We start from the raw sequence: 18,622 nt of genomic DNA on the forward strand, positions 1-18,622 counted from the left end.
AAAAATGAAGTAAAGATGTCTATTGGTAGACGAAAGGATAAACGAACAGTATTAGAAGGCGCCTGGAATAAGCTTTTTGGGGGTCTGGCGGAAACTTACCGCGGGAACGGCGCCGAGACGATAGTGTTAGCGATATGATTACGCCTGTGGGTGTGCTAATGTGCACCTATCTTTAGATCAGCAGCAAATAGAAAGAAAACAAATGATATCGTAGAGGATGCCGCTTGCTGACGGCACAAGGGAAGTGTGTTCATTCTGTTATCAACGATGCCGTGGTTGGTTGGCCCGTTTCCCGGCGCCCACTTCCTCGTCGGCAGGTTAGCGATGAGAGATTTGAGAGTGATAAAGGCTCGCACTGTGCACAATGAGCAGGGGTGACATGATATACGAGTAGTAGATTGAATCAAAAACGTGGTTATCCCACCTAGCCAAGCGCATGCACGTCACAGAACAGTGGGGTGCGTTCCGCAACCAGCCCCTTGGTTGCAACTCATTTCGTGCGATGCAATCGCCCTGGAGCCGATTTTATTGCAACGAATGAAGCAGTAGCATAACAAAATAAACATTTACAACTGTGGTGCACGATCGGCACCTCAGCCCTGGTCGCGCTGCCGACAGCGCAAAAATTGAAGCAACGTTCTGGCTTTGCTCTTGTTCAGTTTTTCTGCCAAGTGCCATCTGTAGACAGAGGATTTCATAATTTTCCCATCAACTGATTTCAGCACACTTGGTATGCTCGTGTTGAGCGAAAAGTGAGCTACATACTAAAACCTTTCTTTTTTTTCACATGCTCAATAGATAAAACTGTCACTTCTAGTACAACTTTAACTGCGATTTTCTGAGCTTATCTTTTTTTGCATATGTGCCTAGCCTTACAGGAGTTTTGGGTTGTTTTTTTTTTAAGGATTTCTACAAACATTATACCGTTGAATTCGGGATAAAAAGAGCTGCATGCTTATGCTACTTTAATTGGCTCATTGTGCCCCAAATAAATGTTATGAGCAATAATGTGAGCTCATTAAGTTTTCTGAAAACTGTACTTGGCATAATTAGACTAATTTTATCCAATCAACTAGCTTTAAAAATATATAAATAGCATCAGCATGCATGGCAGGTCTTAAGCTACAGATCCATCCTATTTATTTTTTAAAAATTTGAATAAAAAGGTCCTTTTAAAGACCCGTAAGAAATTACTTAATTAGGCTCCAGTATTTTCTTTATAACTGAAAAAATAATTATGCCACTTGAAAACTAATTACATATTTGAAATGAGGAAGGCAAAACACATAAGCAGAGTCATTTTCATTATCACAGACCAATTAATAAAAAAGTTCATTTTAAGACCAGCGTCGTAAAACTGGCGTCATCGTTAATAGGACAAGGTGGTGTTTTTAATAAACCAAACCAAACCTGTGTTTTGTCTCCATTGTAAATCAAAGTCAACAACTCTCATGAGAAGAGGAGTCATGCAAGAGGATCCAGCCGAAAAGAGACGTATGATTCCGTTTACCCAGCATGGTGGCTCAACAGCTAAGGCGTTGTGCTGCTGATCCCAAGAATGTGGGCTTGATTCAGGCTGTGGTGGCTGCTTTTCAAATGGAAGCAAAAAGCAAAAAAGCAAAAAAAAAAAGAGCAAAAAGCAAAAAGCAAAAAAAAAAAAGCATCTCCACGAAGAGAATCATGATGAGTGGGGATCCTTCTTACCGTAAATCACCCGTGAGAGTGCTTACTACTGCTGAAACTGCTGAATACAATCCAATCCAATGCAATTTAACCCAATTAATTTCAATCCAATCCAAATCCAATTCAATCCAATGCTCTTCGCGCATGCGCAGTACGTCTCTCTCTCTCTCTCTCTCTCTCTCTCTCTCTCTCTCTCTCTCTCTCTAACCCGCTGTGAACCTTTTATTTTGTTCTTGTTACCCTTTTGTGAAGCTTTTGTTCACAGATGTTTTGATTTACACGGTGCTGTGCCCTGAGCACGGACGCCGGCCAAGCCTCGGCCTTAAGGTGCTTTGCCCCTAAAACACCTGCGTGTTGAGATTTCTACGCTAGTTAAAGATCCCCAGGTGGACAAAATTAACCCAGAGTCATCCACTGCAGCGCACCTCAAAGCCCACGTGTAGGTTTGGCACGTAACACCTCCCTTTTTCTTTTTAGACGTACGATCCAGTTTTTCATTGCTGCAAGGCATGCATCACATAACAGCTGCGAACAGTTACTGTGACACCTAACAGCTACAGTTGAACCTTGTTATAACGAGCACTGATATAGCAAATTATCAGCTATAGTGAACTAAATACGAACTTTGGTTGGTCACGCTTCATTTCAATGGCCCTTATTCTTTTTTAACGAAACTGAAACCGTGAGAGCCACCCCCAATATCGAATATAATGAAGAAATATTTGACCAGGAGGCCGAGAAGCTACTTAGAGAAAATCCCGTTGTCCGAAACCGCAGAAGCGTAAAGGCTCTTTTGGTCACAGACACTGCGAAAAACATCATCCCGCTCAGTGCTGTGAGTAGCCACCAGACAAAGATAACATCCTTCATCAAATAAATACGAACGCCAGTCTGTTCTGTCAAGTGAACTTTGTTCTGTTGTTATTTCACAAACTCACGTTCCAGTTCATTGAGCTCGAAATGCAACAAGGAGATAGGTGCGGGTTACCTTGTTTATAGTGGGTTCGAAGCCTTAAAAATGCATTTCTGTATCAAGTAATCTTGCACGAGCCAGATTGTCGAGTCGCTATGGCCAATTTTTGCCTTTACTGTTACAACGAATATCGGTTATAACAAACTAATCTTCTGTTCCTATACTACTTCGTCATAACAAAATTAGACTGTAGAATGACGCGTAACAGCTACAACGTCACAGCAGCTACCGCGACAGCCCCCGACAACAAGGAAGCGGGGGCGACTCACATGATGCAGCCCATGGCCCAGACGTCGGCGGCGAAGCCGTGCCCTTCCATGCGCAGCACCTCGGGGGCCAGGTAGTTGGGGGTGCCGCACACGGCCTGGCGCGGGGGCTCGTCGGCCACCCAGGCGGCCAAGCCGAAGTCGGCTATCTTGAGCTCCATGCGGCTGTCCAGCAGCATGTTGCCCAGCTTGAGGTCCCGGTGGACCACCCCCTGGCTGTGGGTGTATCGGACACCCTCGGCCAGCTGCCGCATCAGCGACGACACCTCCGCCTCGGGCAGCTGGCCCCCGCGCTGCTTCAGGAGGTGCACCAGCGACTGCGCAACGGGTGGGGGGGCGGACAAGTGTCACCGACAAAATTCAGCTGCAGAAATTACACAAAAAATCCAAATTTCAGTGCAATTTGTTGGGGCTGATGCCCTTTCTGAAGGAACTGGCAAGAATGTCAATTAGAATGGAAGCTTGATAAAAAGACGAGATGCCAACCAAATAGAACTTTCGACGACATTAACGGACAATAGACGAAACAGTGTTGGTCGTGAAACTGTAATCTTTATATTTTTGGGTACTGTGAACCCTGGTGAGTGCAATAATCGAAGCAGTTGCTTGAGGCATCGCTTGGAACTAATTTTACAGCTCATCAAACTTCGGCGTGTAAAATGGTGTTCAAAATAGTTCCTTGCCACTAGTGCCACCAAAGTTCAATGAGGTGCAAAATGAGTTCCAAGCGATACATCAAAAAACTGCTTCGATTATTGCACTAACCAGGGTTCATAGTATTTAAAAATATGTATAAAGATTAGTTTTATCACCAACACTGTTTTGTGTATTGTTTGACTAAATATGCCTAATTACCTTGGGAACTAATTGACCAACTGAAAAAATAATGGTAAATTTGAAATCAGTGGGAAAAAAACAGCAAGACTGACAAGTTTCCCAAAGTGACCTTGAAAATTAAAAGAAGTTGTTTTAAGACCAGTGTCCCCCTTAAAAAACAAAAACCAAGGAGATGTTTCGGCTTCACGGAGGAACTTTCGTTCACAACGCTTTCATGATGCGAGCACTGTGAGCAAGCCGTCAGAAGCAAAACGGAAACGTCTCTTGTATGTTTTTCTTTTTCAATGTTTTAGAAGATTTGTTTGGTTGGTGTCTGTCCTTTTAATTTTAGTGTTTCACCCCAAACGGATGAGCTTCCGTCAAACCCTCAATGTCATTATGGCAGGCGATGGATGATAGCATTCATCCGCACACAAATGTGAGCGCACAAACAATTGCACCAAAGAGCACAAGCTAACAAGTGCCTATGCTGCAGTGCAGATAGCAAACAAAACAGCGTCAGTACGCAGTCCGAGGGACATTTACCTTGCGTGGGCAGTACTCCAAGATGATGTAGATGTTTTCCGCATCCCCGAAGAAGTCGTGCAAGCGCACGACGTGCTTGTTCACCAGAGGTCTGTGGAGATCGATTTCCCTCAGAATCTGCGTTCAAAACACCAAAAGGGCAGGTTCATTTTGGCCTTTGAACACTAACCTTAACAAGTTCCAAGACCTAGGCACTATCAGTGAATTGAACATTTATCAGCTTTTTCAGAATGTACCATAATATTTAAAGCAAGGCACGACTCGTAGTTCGACTTCTCATCAATTCCACCCCTTAGGAGCCTGCAGTTAAGAGTGAATTTTTGAAAGTTCATCGGAGCATAATGCTAAGCCAAGTTACCATTTTCAGCTCAAAGTTTGCTCTCAGACTTTTTGAGTGTACGCTAGTGCACTTTTGGTTGCGTAATAACAATGTAGCCAATTTTTTTCTCAATATCTGACATGTCCACAACAGCCAGTCTTCCTCATTCAATAGAAGGGCTTCATGCAAGGCTCGTAGCCTTTTTGAACGCAGCGTAGTCATGACAGATGATTGGATCAAGTTTGTCTGTATACCAGCTCACCAAACGAACAATGACATCTTGGCTTTCGGCTGACATTTGTACAACAGAAGACATTTGTACTGCATAAAATTAACATTGTTACAGGACTATGCCACACAGCACCTTGACCCAAGAACGACGATGACGACGACGACTACAAAGTGGCTGTCGTGGCCTCCACGTACATAATGCAAATTGATCGGTCATCATTCTCAACCACAGCTCACCTCATCTGTTCTGCCACCACATAACATTTTTGGTATAGGTGCTGGGTATGCTCACTGGTTGCAATTTACTAAAGAGTAGGGTGGCTTGCTTCTTGCGGTGTTGACAGTGATCCCAGGCAGCTACGCAACGCCATGCAGCCATACCTACGGGCTGCGCCGAGGTAACATCGTGGACGTGTTGGAGAATGTCTATGCGCAGGCGCCTGGGTGGGACAACCACAAGTTCATTGCCATCAGAAGTACAAAATACCGTCCTGTAGAAAAAATAAGATTAGGGAAGGTTCATGGGAACCCGAGTTTCAAGACTGCCATTGCGCGTTGCATGTAAGCATTACTGCGATGTTCTTTGCTAAGGTTCTGGAGGCCGGATGTAGCATACGCACAATCATCTGTATCATGCCAAGTTGGAGCTTGCGATGCCGCAGGATAACGGGACAGGCAGTCGGCGTTGCGGTGCAGGCCGCCAGATTTGTACGTGACTGAAAAAATGCACTCTTGCAGTCACAAAGCCAGGCGACCAAGCATACCTGTAGGATCCTTGGGAGTAGAGAGCCAGCAGATGGCCAGTAACAACTCTAAAAGGCCTTCCGCAGAGGTACAGCCAAAATTTGGCGATAGCTGAAACCAGGGCCAGACATTCGTACTCAGTTATAGAACAATTACACTCGGCAGGGGACAAAAGACGACTTGCATGTGCAATTACTCTCTCACGAACGCCGTAGTGCTGAATCAAAACAGTGCCGATTCCGTAACCACTAACACCTGTGCGTACTTCTGTATGGGCCGAGTTGGCAAAGTGGGCTAAAATGGGTGGCACAGTGAGTATTTGGACGAGTTTCTTTGAATGCTGCATTTTTCCCGGGTTGCCATGAAAAAGTGGCATTTGTTTTAGTAGCTCTGTAAGCAGACGGGATATTTCGGCAAATCCTTTCACAAATAGTTGAAAATAAGAACATAAGCCAATGAAGCTTCACAGTCTTTTTGGGAGCGTGGCTCACATAAGTCTGCAACTGCCTAAATTTTGGCAGGGTCCAGTCCAACACCATTGCCGTTGACAAGATGCCCGAGCATGGTGGTTTGATAGCCGCCAAGTAGCATTTCGAAGAGTTCAGCTGCAGGCCTGTGTTGCGAACAACCCAGTCCCGTAACAATATAAAGACCGTTGGAGCTTCGAAACCAGAGCTCCTATGATGTCAGCACTGTTTATAGTACCACACAAAAAATTAAGTCGATTTGCTTTCTCCTTGCACATAGTTTGGTATGTGTCGGGTTGTTTTGTTTTCAGGTTTTATTTGATTTTTACACCCCGAACATGCTTCAGGAGACATGGTTTAAGCCTAATTTCTCCCCGAATGCACATTTTTAAAGTAGCGATCTGCACAATCGTGGGCTCATGGTTTGCCGTTCCCAACCTGTACTTGCTGGCAGCAAGCCACACGAGCACAGCTTTTGAACTCGTCGACTATTGGCGTGACTCTACCGCTCCCTACCCCGGGCTGGAAAATGCTGCACTGGTATTGTTGTGATTAGCTAATGGAACCTGTAATGTCGAGACAACTTTTTCCCGGCTGAGGTACGTTCATCAATCGGACAGGTCTCGAATGGAGACCGAAATGTTGCACATACAGACGATAATGTACGCAAACAAGGATGTGTAAAAAATCGATGACCAGCTTTTTGCCAACAAAATGTTTCATTTTTGAGAAGTTAATAATAATGCCCTTCACTGTCATCATTACCAATTCATTTCCAAACAAACGCCCAATTTCGAGAGTATTTGCTAGAAAACCCCGATGTGATGTGAAGTCCACCCTGCAGCGTGAAGCAACAAACATCAGTTTTGATGCGTTAGAGTTAAGAAGCTTGTGATACCTTCTCATAAAATAAACCAAGTGTACTACTTAGTACACCTGTAGATTTAACCTAAAAAAAAAAAAAAAAAAACGCTAATTTTGGAATGGTTTTACGAAAAAACCCGATTTCTCCTTGATCATCAGCTTGCGAAATACCACCCGATTTTTATAAAAATATAAGACACGGAAACCAGCAACTCCAGGTATGTACCGTACATTTGTAAAGCATAAAAATCCCCCCCTTGCCTCCACTAAACTTTACAAGGTTACAACATTTCCACCTTACCCGATGCAAATGTTTCAAACATGATTCAAATGGAGAACTCTTTTTTCCAGTTTCCAAGAGGCCAGTTGGGGCTCCCTTCCCCATTCTTCTCAAGTGTGTTTTTTAGTGCCGCAATGCAAGCACCAATTATATCTGATTATCTAAGATGTCAATCATGTGAATTTGTAAATGCTAAAAAAAAAAAAAGATGGGAAATGAACAATAAAACTACAGCAAAGCAGAGCTAGTCATTTTAGTGAACAATGCAAGAGAACAACTGTTCAATGCACGCTTCGTCAAGTTAATGTAGCTCAATACAGCCAAAAGCCACACTGGTGTATGGCGAACCGCATCTGATGAGCTGAGCTGATTACTCATAGATACCGCATTTTCGCGTGTATAACCTGCATCAAAAATGCAAAAATTTCAGTGACAAAGTAGGGGTGTGGATAATACGCGGTGTTTTTCCTTTAGTGCAGCTTCACGGCAATGCGTATTGCGCCGTGAAGCTCCTACGCCGTAACACTGACTAATACCCCCGACACACGGGCGCCTAAAAGGCCTTTGCAGAGAAGGACTGCTACCGAAACGGCGTTCGCCTCGGTGACACACGACAAAGGAGAATCTCCTTCACCGAAACGGGCATTTCCCGTAAGGGGCGTTCGCCTATCTCCTTTCCCGCACGAAAAGGAGCAGCTAGCGTCGCAGCCTCGTAAGCAGGCGCTTGCAAATCATAAGCTTCCCAGAACTTAGTGAGACCAAATGCGATTTCATAATACTTTAATAAATTGTTAAAACTGCAATGAAATAAATTGCACGAAACAAGCCCAATCGTAAATTATTTCTGTAAACATCTGCCTACTGTTGCCAGATTAGGCACAGAACATAGGCTACAAAAAGCATTCCATCGTTGCTGTTTAATACAAATATGTTAAATTACCCATTTATTCTTTCTAAACAATAAAACGCACAGTTTCTATCTAAATAAATAGAGAAGGTCTATTAGCCGCACTTTATTTTTGTTATCGTGCATGCTTTTTCCACAGAACTGCTAGCGCCACTGTATTGGTGTGTCAGTTACAGCAAGTATGTAAAGGAGATCGGGGGTTGCTGTGTGTCAGGAGCGCCATCCACAAAATGCCTTTTGGCGTGGTGAAAGGGGTTTAGTTTAAAGGAGATCTAGCGTTGCCGTGTGTCACAGGTATAAGCCTTCCACGGCAGCGATTGCGCAAGACGAAAAAACAACATGGACAGAACCGAAGATGACCTTGTGTACAACAGTGAGGACTGCGGCTCAAGTGATAGCTTTAGCGAGAGCAGTGACACTGAGTGAATTGTGACATCCGCCTCGCAGTCAGGGTAGTCGACTTGCTACATATACGCATTTTCTGTTTACATACTATGTGATGTTTTGCTTGAGCAGTAGCTTTGGTGCTGTTTTTCATGTATGAAATGTGCGGGCAATACGCGAGGATCTTTTTTTTCTTTTCCGGCGGGCTGAAAGTGGGGGGTGCGGATTATATGCAGGGGCAGGTTTTAGGCGCGAAAATACGGTAGTCGCTTGGCTGCAAGAAGCGACCTTCTTCACTGATGCCCGTGCGGTGAAACCCGTCATCTTATCCTCTTTAGCACTCTCACTTCTGCATCGTGACCCCTGACCCTGAACAGCTTCCGATAAAGATAGGCTGACTGTATAGCACTTGTGACAAAGATAGGATGACTCCAAACCGAACAGCAAAACTTTCCTTTTTGCATCTGACTGTGAGGTCGCTAGACTAGAGCACAAATGAGAATGCAACGACGTTCAATGCAACCATGTATTGCGGCAAAGCTGCACTTCAGGACAAAATTCGTGTACAGTACTACACACACCCCAACATCATCTGTGTGGGTTATGGGAGCGAAAGTATGGTAAATAAGAGCACGAGCGCAGACAGAACATCATCTGCACGCATCCTTTTGTAAAAAAAAAAAGTATTCCACTCATTGGCTTGTGCTATTGACAACTACCAGAAGAGTTCTAAGCTCGTATAACGCCACTTGCACCTCTGAAATGTACAAGCCTTGACTTAAAGAAATTTGCAATTTGGCAAAGTTTACATCTGCAAGTAGCACTTCATTATATCGAGGTTTGAGAGTACTAGTAGATTTTATTTTTATTTTGAGGAAAACAAAGGAAAATAATTTAAAGCGTGCATTGCCAATTTTATGGTACTGCATGATACGTGCATTTGAACACATGCTTTAACCATACACCTGCTAAACTTGCTGACATGCAACTTTGCAAGAAGCAATATGAATGCAGTCTGCGTGACAAACAGTACTTACGCTTCATTCAGTGAAATATTAGGCCATTAAAATAAAACAAAACAATTGTTTGAAAGAAAAAATGATAAAGAGAAGGCCAAACACTTTTATATTTGTGTTGCATTTTTACACATATCAAGGAGTCAAGAGTGCAGTGAAGCTCTCTTTCCTATCTACGATTTTGAGTCTCAGATGTCAGGAAGCATTGGAAGCTCTCATTAATTCTTAATGACAGTACATCCACGAGTCATCAGAACATAAAAAGTAAGCATCACATTCTGTTCTGACTTTTTTTTGTTTAGATTCTGTGCTGTCTGTCACGCGGAAAAAAAAAAAAGTAAGGCGCAACAATCTTAAATTTACAATGAAATAGGCTGTCTCATGAGCTTTAGCATGCAGGCTGCAATGACTAGAGAGTTCCGAGTTAATACAGACCCCCCCCCCCCACTTTCACAAAGCAGGCCATATGCTTCTGGCTAGAAGGCTTTCTATGCTGTGTTTCTCCAAAATATGGTCAATGTCTACCACTACGAAACCAGGAGAGCACATCAACCCCTTCTCCACCAAAGCTTGCACACCTGAGGGAACAAACTAAAAATATTGACTTTCCACAACGGTTTTGAGAGACTGCCTTTACACCGAAAAAAATAAAAAAATAAACATGCTACTTGCCCTAGGCAGGCAGTTGTAACTGTTCACAACATGCTTGCACTGGTAACAATTTAGAAATATTTAAAAACCTCCTTGAAACAACCGTCACCGAATAATTTGTTGGCTATTATTTGTCACCTTATTTCTTAGGGCCAGAAACCAACCTTTGCTCAGAGAGCACATTCACTCAGTGTGGGAGCACTGCCCTTGGAAATATCTGGAGCAGCAGATACGCTGCAGAAATTTCTTACAACTACAGGAGAAATTACACCTGACAAGCTCGTCCATAAAGGACTGCCACTGGTCACAATTGGTCGCACAAATGTACATTAGGGATTAGCTTATGTTGGCAAAGGTATGTTTCATGGCTTGGCCGAAGGGTACGCTTATGACGTGCTGCCGCAGGCAAAATTATTCGCACCTGTGGTGGTGCTTCTACGGCTGAGGCACACTGCACTACGAACAAAACGGGGCTGTGGACTTTGACTTTTGATTACAGGGGTTGGTGTTTTTTACTGACGGAGGCGAGAAAAAAAAAAAAGTTATGCGTATGAAAGATTTCGACACATTTGGAAGATCTCAACACGGTTCCTCAATCCATTTTCAGCACTCCATTATGGTATGCTTCACAGCCCACCCGTAGTTTGAAGCAAAGCATCCCAATTCAAAATCTGAGCAGCTTTTCGCTAACTCACCTTTTCCTTTTGGCCGGGCCGACTGACTTGGCAGCGAGGAATGATCTTTCCCGCGTACACCTGCTGTGTCCGGACATCGATGAGCTCGTGCACGCGCGCAAAGCCACCCTGCAGGGTGCAGTGAGAACCTTCATCCTGCCCTGGCACAACACCAGGGCTACCCTGGGTTCCGTATTCATTAGTGCAGTTGAATAGGGTTCCACAATGTTATGAAAATAAGTATGCTTTGGCTGAATTTCCTACAGTATTAGTAGGCTGTAGGATTGGGCGAGTTGGTAATCCATGCTGTACTTCAATTGCGCAAAAACTAACGAAGACTGGAGGGAGACGAGACTTTGTCTCGTGTCGTCTCCCTCCAGTCTTCGTTAGTTTTTGCGCAATTGAAGTAGAGCATTCCTACAGTAACTGCGCCGTAAACTCGACCTAAAATAATAAAGTCGCACCTCGTTATAATGAAGTAGTATCGGGGCAGTAAATTAGTTCTTTACATCTGATATTCCTTGTAACAGTAGAGGTCAAAATCGGCTACAAATCGGCAATCTGGCTCGCACAAAAATCCTAGATACAAAACTGCACTATTCTAGGCTTCAAACCCACTGTAAACGAGGTAATCCATACCAGTCTCCTTGTGGCATTTCAAACTAAACGGACTGAAACATCAGAACATGAAATGAGACCAGTCAAATGCACTTTTGTGCCAGACGACCAAAATGTCTAATTTTTTCAAACAATTAAAAAAATGATTGTGTTATATTTCAGTTTTTATTTTATTGTTTTTTAATGCTAAGTTCAATGTTTTGAGCCTTGCGAACCAAATATTTTTTCGTAACAGCCAATACGTATCAGCTAAACCACAAGAGCCGTGCAGTGGAATTCCTCGTGGTTCCGGTTCCGTTAAAAATAAAATAATTGCCACTGAAACAAAACGCGACCAACCAAAGTTTGTATTTAGTTCACTACAGCCAATAATTCGCAATACCAGTGTTCGTTATGATGAGGTTCAACTGTGTGCATGTTGGGACGAGACTACACTAAAAAGGGTATTATGAAAGCATACATCACTCCAATTTTGCAGAGTATGGACAACTTTTCATCCCTAGCCACCCCTTTAGCGCACGTGCCATACACTCCCCATTTGTGTGTTGCTACCATTTTCAGGTATAACCTCTTGCAAGTGAATAGCTGCCCCAGCCTTTCACTCATATGGCTGCACCAAACATGTCAAACACACCTTGTTCAGTCAATAATGTTCACCAAATAACATACTTTCGTGGGGATATTAATGTGAGAAAACGTGTTGTTATTAACTGAGGTTTTGGCATATGCCACTGCAAAGCTCTTGCATGTTACGTTTCTCAATCTGATTTCTTACAGTGCTCTGAACACCAACTCTTTTCCCCATATTTATCCCCTCGTCACCTGTACCGCATACAGCTTCCCCACCAAAGCATATTATTTCAAAATGCAACCAACCTTTGCACACTAAGGATGCACAAATAAGATGGTTGACCTGCAATTGGACAGGCCTTTGTCTTGGAAACAACATTTTCTCGTTGCGTAATGTTGAATAGCACTGCATGTCTACGTTTTCACTGTGTTCAAGCAGGTTAGTCTAGTTGTGTAAACCTCATTCTCTAAAAAAATATCTGTGGTGCAACAAATATCTGATATGCAATAACTAGGAGCGATCTGAGGCTGAAATTTTCACCACCTAGCCTTCCTTAGGCGTAGATGAAACAATATTTCGCATGTCTCCAGTGTACCTAAGCAGTACGAGCATGGTTTCTCGTTTTGTTACGTTTGCCTTCAAAGAAAAACCAAGTTTGCAGCGCGGCCGTGCAGGCTATCGCAAACGCCCTTTTGAAAGGCTACGCTGAAAGGCAGCGTTATCAGCCTATCGCTCGTGTAAACAGATCCGGTTATTAATAGTCTTCGCACGACCCCGTCGTGTCGACGGCGCTAAACTCAGCTTAATAAGAACACCTGTTAGCTACGTGCTCCGAATTCGCGAACGACAAATCGAACGCGGAAAAGGGCAGGATTCGCTTCGCCTTTCCCCGGTTGTTTGTGTACGCATGTCAGCTGTTGCGCGTTGCCGACCTACGCCTTCCCTTTGTTACAGCACACGGAAGGAAGGCGACGACGTCCGCGCGAGATAACCGCGCGCATGACTGCCTCAAGCACAACCCCGTACTACAGCGGACAGGCAGGTGTGCCCGCTGAACTTTTTCCGCCCGGCGAAGGGAGCCAACGAAAAGGGGGCGCAGGTGGGAGACGGTCACGCGCGCGGCGGCGGCTTGCACGTTCTCGCCGATGAATGCGGCGTCGGGCCCGCGAGTGTGTCGCGCGCGCAGCACTTACCTTCCCGAGCAACTTTCCCTTGCGGTACGTGACGCGCGTCTCTGGGTCCACGATGTAGCACTCGTTCTCGACGACCAGGGCGCACGGAGCCCGGAGTCGAGCCGGGCTCGCGGCTGGCTGCTGCGGCAGAACGGCGCTCATTGTCGAGGCTCGGGGGACATGCTCGCTCCCTTCACGTCGCCGCCAACGACGACTCGGAGTCCTCCGTCGAGCGGGCGCCGCGGCCCACGCTCCGGACAGGAAAGCAACAGCCTCCGCTTTCACGCATGCCACCGCCAATGATGCCGCATGTAAACAATGAGAAGACACTCCCCTTTGTGCGTGCACGCCGAGGCCACAGAACAGGGAGGATTTTCCGAGGCCACTTCGATTTGCCGTTCGGCTGCGCTAGGCCGAGCAGAGGCGCGGGAGGAGGCGAGAGAGCTATCCGGTATTTTTCGACTTGCTTGGCTGGCTCCGCCCACAAGGCCCCAGGAGGCCCCCCCAGGGAGGCCAATTTGGGAGAGGAGGAGGCGCGTTCGCTTTCGTCCCGTCTTCACCGGCTGAACTACATCGAAAGCACCCATTAAAAGGCCCGAAATATGTAACGCATCTGGCTGGGTTTATCGACACAGTCCGCGAACACTGCATGGGTCGACCTGCTCGAGGCGCGCGCGCTGGGGGGACGTTTGTAGTTCGTCGCACCAAGGAGAACGCCGGCGCATGGGCGACGCGAAGTAACTAGCAGACGACATGAAGGCGCAACATATCGGCGTCAGTGAAGCGGAAGAGGCGTTCCTTGGCGGCATTCTTTCTCGCTGCCTGCGCCAATTTCCACCGTGAATCAGGGATGATTCTGGCGTTCGGAGACATCGTGGGCGAACCGGACGTGTTTTCTGAATTCATTTTCTGTCTGCGTGAGTGTGGTAAATAAACCCCGGAAAGTTCTGCACGTGAAAACAAATTAGTGTCTAGACATAAAAATGTTTCCAATGGGTTTCGGGCGAAAGTCTTGACAGAAATTTCAAATTTTTAGTATCGCGTTGTCGCATTTAATGAATATCTCGAGCGAGCATATCTGTGCTGGAAGAGAGTCCCCCTGCACATGTAGAATTATTCTGAAAAAAAAAAAAAACGTGCTCCCAAAATTGCAGCATCTCGCTTATTCTAACTTCCTTGTTGCGATTGATAATCCGGCGAGAGGATGACATAGAGAGAGAGAAAAAAAGCTTCAGCACACGGCATTTTTATTTTGTGTTCGTGAATCCATGCAATCTAGCCGTGAACTTTGGGAGACCGACTTTAATTTTTTTTCTCCGACTACAACGACACATCTAGGTGATGTAGTTTCGACATTTCGACACATAATGGGGAGAAGTTTAGGTTTCGAACCTTTGTTTCGGCAAGTTTCGGCAGTTTCGCGATTTCAGATTCGGTACTTGCAAGGGGGCGCTAAGATCGGTTGAACTGCTTTATAATGATTATAGCCTATAGCAATTATTTAATAAACAGATCAATATTTCTTGCATACTTTTTGATAAAATGGGCGTTCTTTTTTTCCTAAAGCTCTGGCTTTACTCTCTGAAGTTTTCTTTTTCTTTATTTTAATGATCGACAGCAATGGCGGACGACGAGGTAGGTGGTTTATAGCTCTCTCCAATTAAGAATGGTCATGTGCGAGTAATGAAAGAAGAGAAAGTCTGTCGTCTCGGAGGCAGTCATGTTCATAGTCAAGGTAAAAACTTTCGGGGAAAACAATCCCCAACGAAACCCAATTCTGTGCTCGCAGCGACTGAACAGCCGACTTCGTCTCCGCCCTGTGTTGCTGCTTCCTACGATTGTTTCGTTCTTAACGGAGATAAAATTGCACGGCAAACAGATACATAACGCGATTATCCGTGCTGGCAGTGGCGCAGCGTTAGGCCCGTGTTTTGCTGCTGCCAAAAAAAGTGGCAGCGATCACACCGCCAGCTTATTCGCTTCGTCCAGCGTTGTATTGTCTCCACCAGTGTATTCAGCTGCTATTGTGTTGTTTGCAGGAACTGGACGCCGAGGAGGCACACAGAATGAGGTAAGCCGCTTAACATAATCTCGTTAAAGCCTTACGAACCGATGGGCCTGTCTTAACTGCGCGCTTTCACGCTGCGAAACTCGCAGGCCTTGAAACTTGAAGGGGCTGGCTATAATTTGTGCGTTGGTTACTTTGCGTAGTGTGAACCGCAAAAACACCTCCTCCTTCATCGTGTCGTCAATCCCAGTACATCGAACTCGCGTTATAACAAAATTCGTTTACTTTAATTTTCGTTTCAATTGAAGTTTCTACAATTCAAAGTGCGGTGCAGGAAAAAAACAAATCGCCGTTTTTAACGAAGTAACGCTTATAACGAAATCAGTTTTCTAACCCCGGGGGCTTAACACTTTCTGTGTGTGGTTTAAATCTGCAGGCAGCCACTGGAAGGCCAGCTGTCCAAGTATACAAACGTTGTCAAAGGCTGGCAGTATCGGTGGTTCGTGCTCAACCCAGACATAGGAATGTTGGAATACTACATGGTGAGCTTTTCTCGGGTACCTCGTTGATGCTTTTTTTTTTTCACGACCTCGACTGTTTTCTTGTGTCGTTTCAGTTAGATGAAGTTAAAAAAGGCAAGCCCCGTGGAGCAGTTCATCTTGCGGTAAGTGTGCAGTCGCACATCACTTTTAAACTAGCATGATCGCTGTCCTTGTAGACTGCACTGCTGTTTCACGTGTTGAAATCACATTGTCTCCTTCAAACTAATTCGCTTGCGTTGATTTTATTCCAGGGTGCAGTGATTTCACCCAGTGATGAAGACGGGCAAATGTTCACCGTTAGTGCTGCTTGCGGCGAAGTGTACAAATTAAGGGGTAAGCGTGTGGTTTTTGAAAATACTGTTTCGCATATCATCACGGTCGGAAAGTGGCACACGTGAGTGGGAGACTAGACAGAACGGCTTGCTCTTTCCGCATTCCTCAGGTCACGATGCAAAGGAACGCCAATTCTGGATCAACAGGCTGCGTAAGGTTGCAGAGGACCACACGAAGACAATAGCTCAGGTATGTGTCTGTGGTGCCTTGCACGGCGCAGTCAGTGGGTGATAGTGATATAAGTGCGCACGTTATAACGACCTTTGTGGCGATCATCTTTACGGTGCCAGTGCATGATTTCGAATAGTGTATGATTTCCATTGAAGGCTGACTTCACTGACTCCTCTCCCGCCTTCGATTGGCCTTAGATTTTCCTACTGGCGTACCAGTGTGTGGGGCAACCTGGACTTGGAGCTTGATACAGTGTACAAACTAACAAAGTAAAGAAAGGCACATTCTTTCATTCGGAAACGTGTCCTGGCTTCGTTTCAACTGAGCGAACGAATTGCGAAGACCCGTCAGCGGCTGGCGGACTGACGTTGGGCTGACTGACTCTGCCGGAAGGCCGGCGAGCCGTGCAGTAGTGCAGTCAAGCCAAGTCATTTTTTCCTGACATTGCATGAAAACGCCACAGAAAATGGGAGAAGATGCAGAGAGGAGGACAGAGTTTTCGAATTGATTTTTCTACTAAATTGCAAAAACGCACCCAGAGTGGTTGAAACATGGCCCAGGGATTGCGGACCACAATTTGCGCTGGTAATCCCACAATGTTCACAAATCAGTTCTTAAAACACTCATGAGCACCCACCAACTTGCGAGTATGTCTCATGAGTACATACGCAATTAACGATCAATTTTATACTCGTAAAGCAATAACGTACTCATCAGTCTACACCTGCTCATTATTAGAAACAAGTGCATGATTCCTCACGGGTACTTAAAACACACTCATGGGTACCTGCTGACTCGCTAGTGATCCTATACTTGTAAAGCAATTAGTACATACTTATCAGTGTATCACACTTTCTTTTCGTTAAAAATGAGTATGTACTCACCTGTGTGTATTTATACGACTCTTCAGTACCCACTTTGGTACCCACGTAATTACTTGAGTGCCGAGTGATTACATGCTCTTGAGTTGATGCGGGCTCATTTCTGCGTACGCTCACCCACGCCAGAGGGCACCGCGATTTCGTTCAAAAAAAAACATGCTGCCTTGTTTGTTTGTTCTTTCCTCCCTGTCTTTCCAGAAAAACCCTCCCCTACTGCCACGAGAGATCCGCGGTCCGCACGAGGGTGTCGTGCCTCAGGACAAGGGAAGCGGCTCGGCGCAGGGGGCCACCTCCCAGACGGTGTGGTACACCACCGGAATGGGGGCGCACACGGAGCCGAGTGCGACACCCGCCGAGGCCTTCTCTTCGGTCCGCGAGATACTGGCGCGCGCCGGGAAGATGTACCACACCCTGGCCCAGTCCATCGAGGTAGCCGGCGGTGATTGCACTTGTTCAGCACAAAGGTCTCTATGCTTCATGCGTAAGGTGCAAAAACTTGTTGACCGCACCGAAAGTTGGGGATCTCTTGTCAGGAAAAGCAAGCAGCAGTGCTAAAGGAGGGTCGGGGAAGAAGGGCTCTGGGAAACGGCCACGCAGCGCTTGCCCTGCAAGAGAAATGGTGGCACCAGAAGAGGCTAGCCTGCAGTAGCACATGCAGTGCAAGCCACCCTGAGAGGTGAACTTTCCGACGGGGGTGTACAAGAGACTCCCGGCAATGGCTGGCGAGCGTAACGAGCTTCGGAGCGGCTGGTCAGGTGGTGACGGGTGCAGCCGCAAAATTGAGCAGGAAGCTTAGCAGAAGGTCCAACTAGGCTTCCGCTCTAACATTGTTAGAACACTTGAAGCATCCCTCATAATTTTCACAGTTGGAGCGGGAGTGTTTGGTTCATTATTGTCAGCCTTTTTTGCATCCACTGCTGGATGCACACCTCACTTGTTGACTCCCAAGCACTCCTCCATCCGGCGCTGTACAAATCCATTCCGTGCCACCAAGTTTGCTTATCTCAGCCCTCCGTCGAGTTATCTGTGTCTCAGTGTCTGTCTCGCAGTGGCCACGCTGTTACCACTAATGGTGGTCCACTGGTTTTCAGTTTTACGCATTGCATGCCCGCTCCCAACTTTTCTTTTTTCTCTTAAAGGGGCCCTGAAGACGAAAGTCAAGTTTAACCCAATAAACTGCCTTGTCCCGATAACAGTGATACCCGTTTCATCGCAAACTTCAAAGAAATGGTGGAGGTATCGAAGAAACCGGATGCAGCAGTGGTGACTCCGCAGCCATTTTCCTGCGATTTCTCTGTTATGTCGCAGAATCTTAATTATTAATTAACAGAAAATTAATTATCAAGTAATCAGAATCCTGAATAATTATTCAGTTCCATTTGATCATATTGCTTGAATGGTAACAAGCAGTTAACATGCTCGTAACTATGTTTTTAGCGCTGACCCTTATTGTGGCTCGTGGTCGCATCATGTTGGTGTAGCACAAATTCGGGAAGTTTTAAAAA

The 18,622-nt window shown here is 45.5% G+C and overlaps 2 protein-coding genes across 3 annotated transcripts in view; one reads left to right on the forward strand and one right to left on the reverse strand.

Moving 5' to 3' along the window:
* Positions 1-13,554, reverse strand: part of LOC144162499 (serine/threonine-protein kinase PLK3-like) — a 55,521-nt gene extending 41,967 nt beyond the window's left edge. Inside the window, exons 1-4 of the mRNA XM_077693062.1 lie at positions 13,204-13,554; positions 10,843-10,950; positions 4,285-4,401; positions 2,926-3,239 (exon numbers count right to left, since the gene is read on the reverse strand). Of these exons, the coding sequence (XP_077549188.1) occupies positions 2,926-3,239; positions 4,285-4,401; positions 10,843-10,950; positions 13,204-13,344 (680 nt within the window). The 5' untranslated portion in view covers positions 13,345-13,554. The remainder of the gene's footprint in view (positions 1-2,925; positions 3,240-4,284; positions 4,402-10,842; positions 10,951-13,203) is intronic.
* Positions 13,555-14,694: 1,140 nt separating this feature from the next.
* Positions 14,695-18,622, forward strand: part of LOC144162497 (oxysterol-binding protein-related protein 11-like) — a 40,335-nt gene continuing 36,407 nt past the window's right edge. Inside the window, exons 1-7 of one of the 2 annotated variants that reach the window (XM_077693059.1) lie at positions 14,695-14,817; positions 15,222-15,253; positions 15,627-15,732; positions 15,807-15,854; positions 15,984-16,065; positions 16,175-16,254; positions 17,316-17,546. In XM_077693059.1, the coding sequence (XP_077549185.1) occupies positions 14,803-14,817; positions 15,222-15,253; positions 15,627-15,732; positions 15,807-15,854; positions 15,984-16,065; positions 16,175-16,254; positions 17,316-17,546 (594 nt within the window). In that variant the 5' untranslated portion in view covers positions 14,695-14,802. Of the gene's footprint in view, positions 14,918-15,221; positions 15,254-15,626; positions 15,733-15,806; positions 15,855-15,983; positions 16,066-16,174; positions 16,255-17,315; positions 17,547-18,622 lie in introns of both variants that reach the window. The other variant, XM_077693060.1, reaches the window with a different exon arrangement.

This window comes from Haemaphysalis longicornis, unplaced genomic scaffold, assembly GCF_048455015.1.
Source record: "Haemaphysalis longicornis isolate Haplotype H1 unplaced genomic scaffold, Haemaphysalis longicornis Haplotype H1 scaffold_12, whole genome shotgun sequence".
Lineage (NCBI taxonomy): Eukaryota > Metazoa > Arthropoda > Arachnida > Ixodida > Ixodidae > Haemaphysalis > Haemaphysalis longicornis.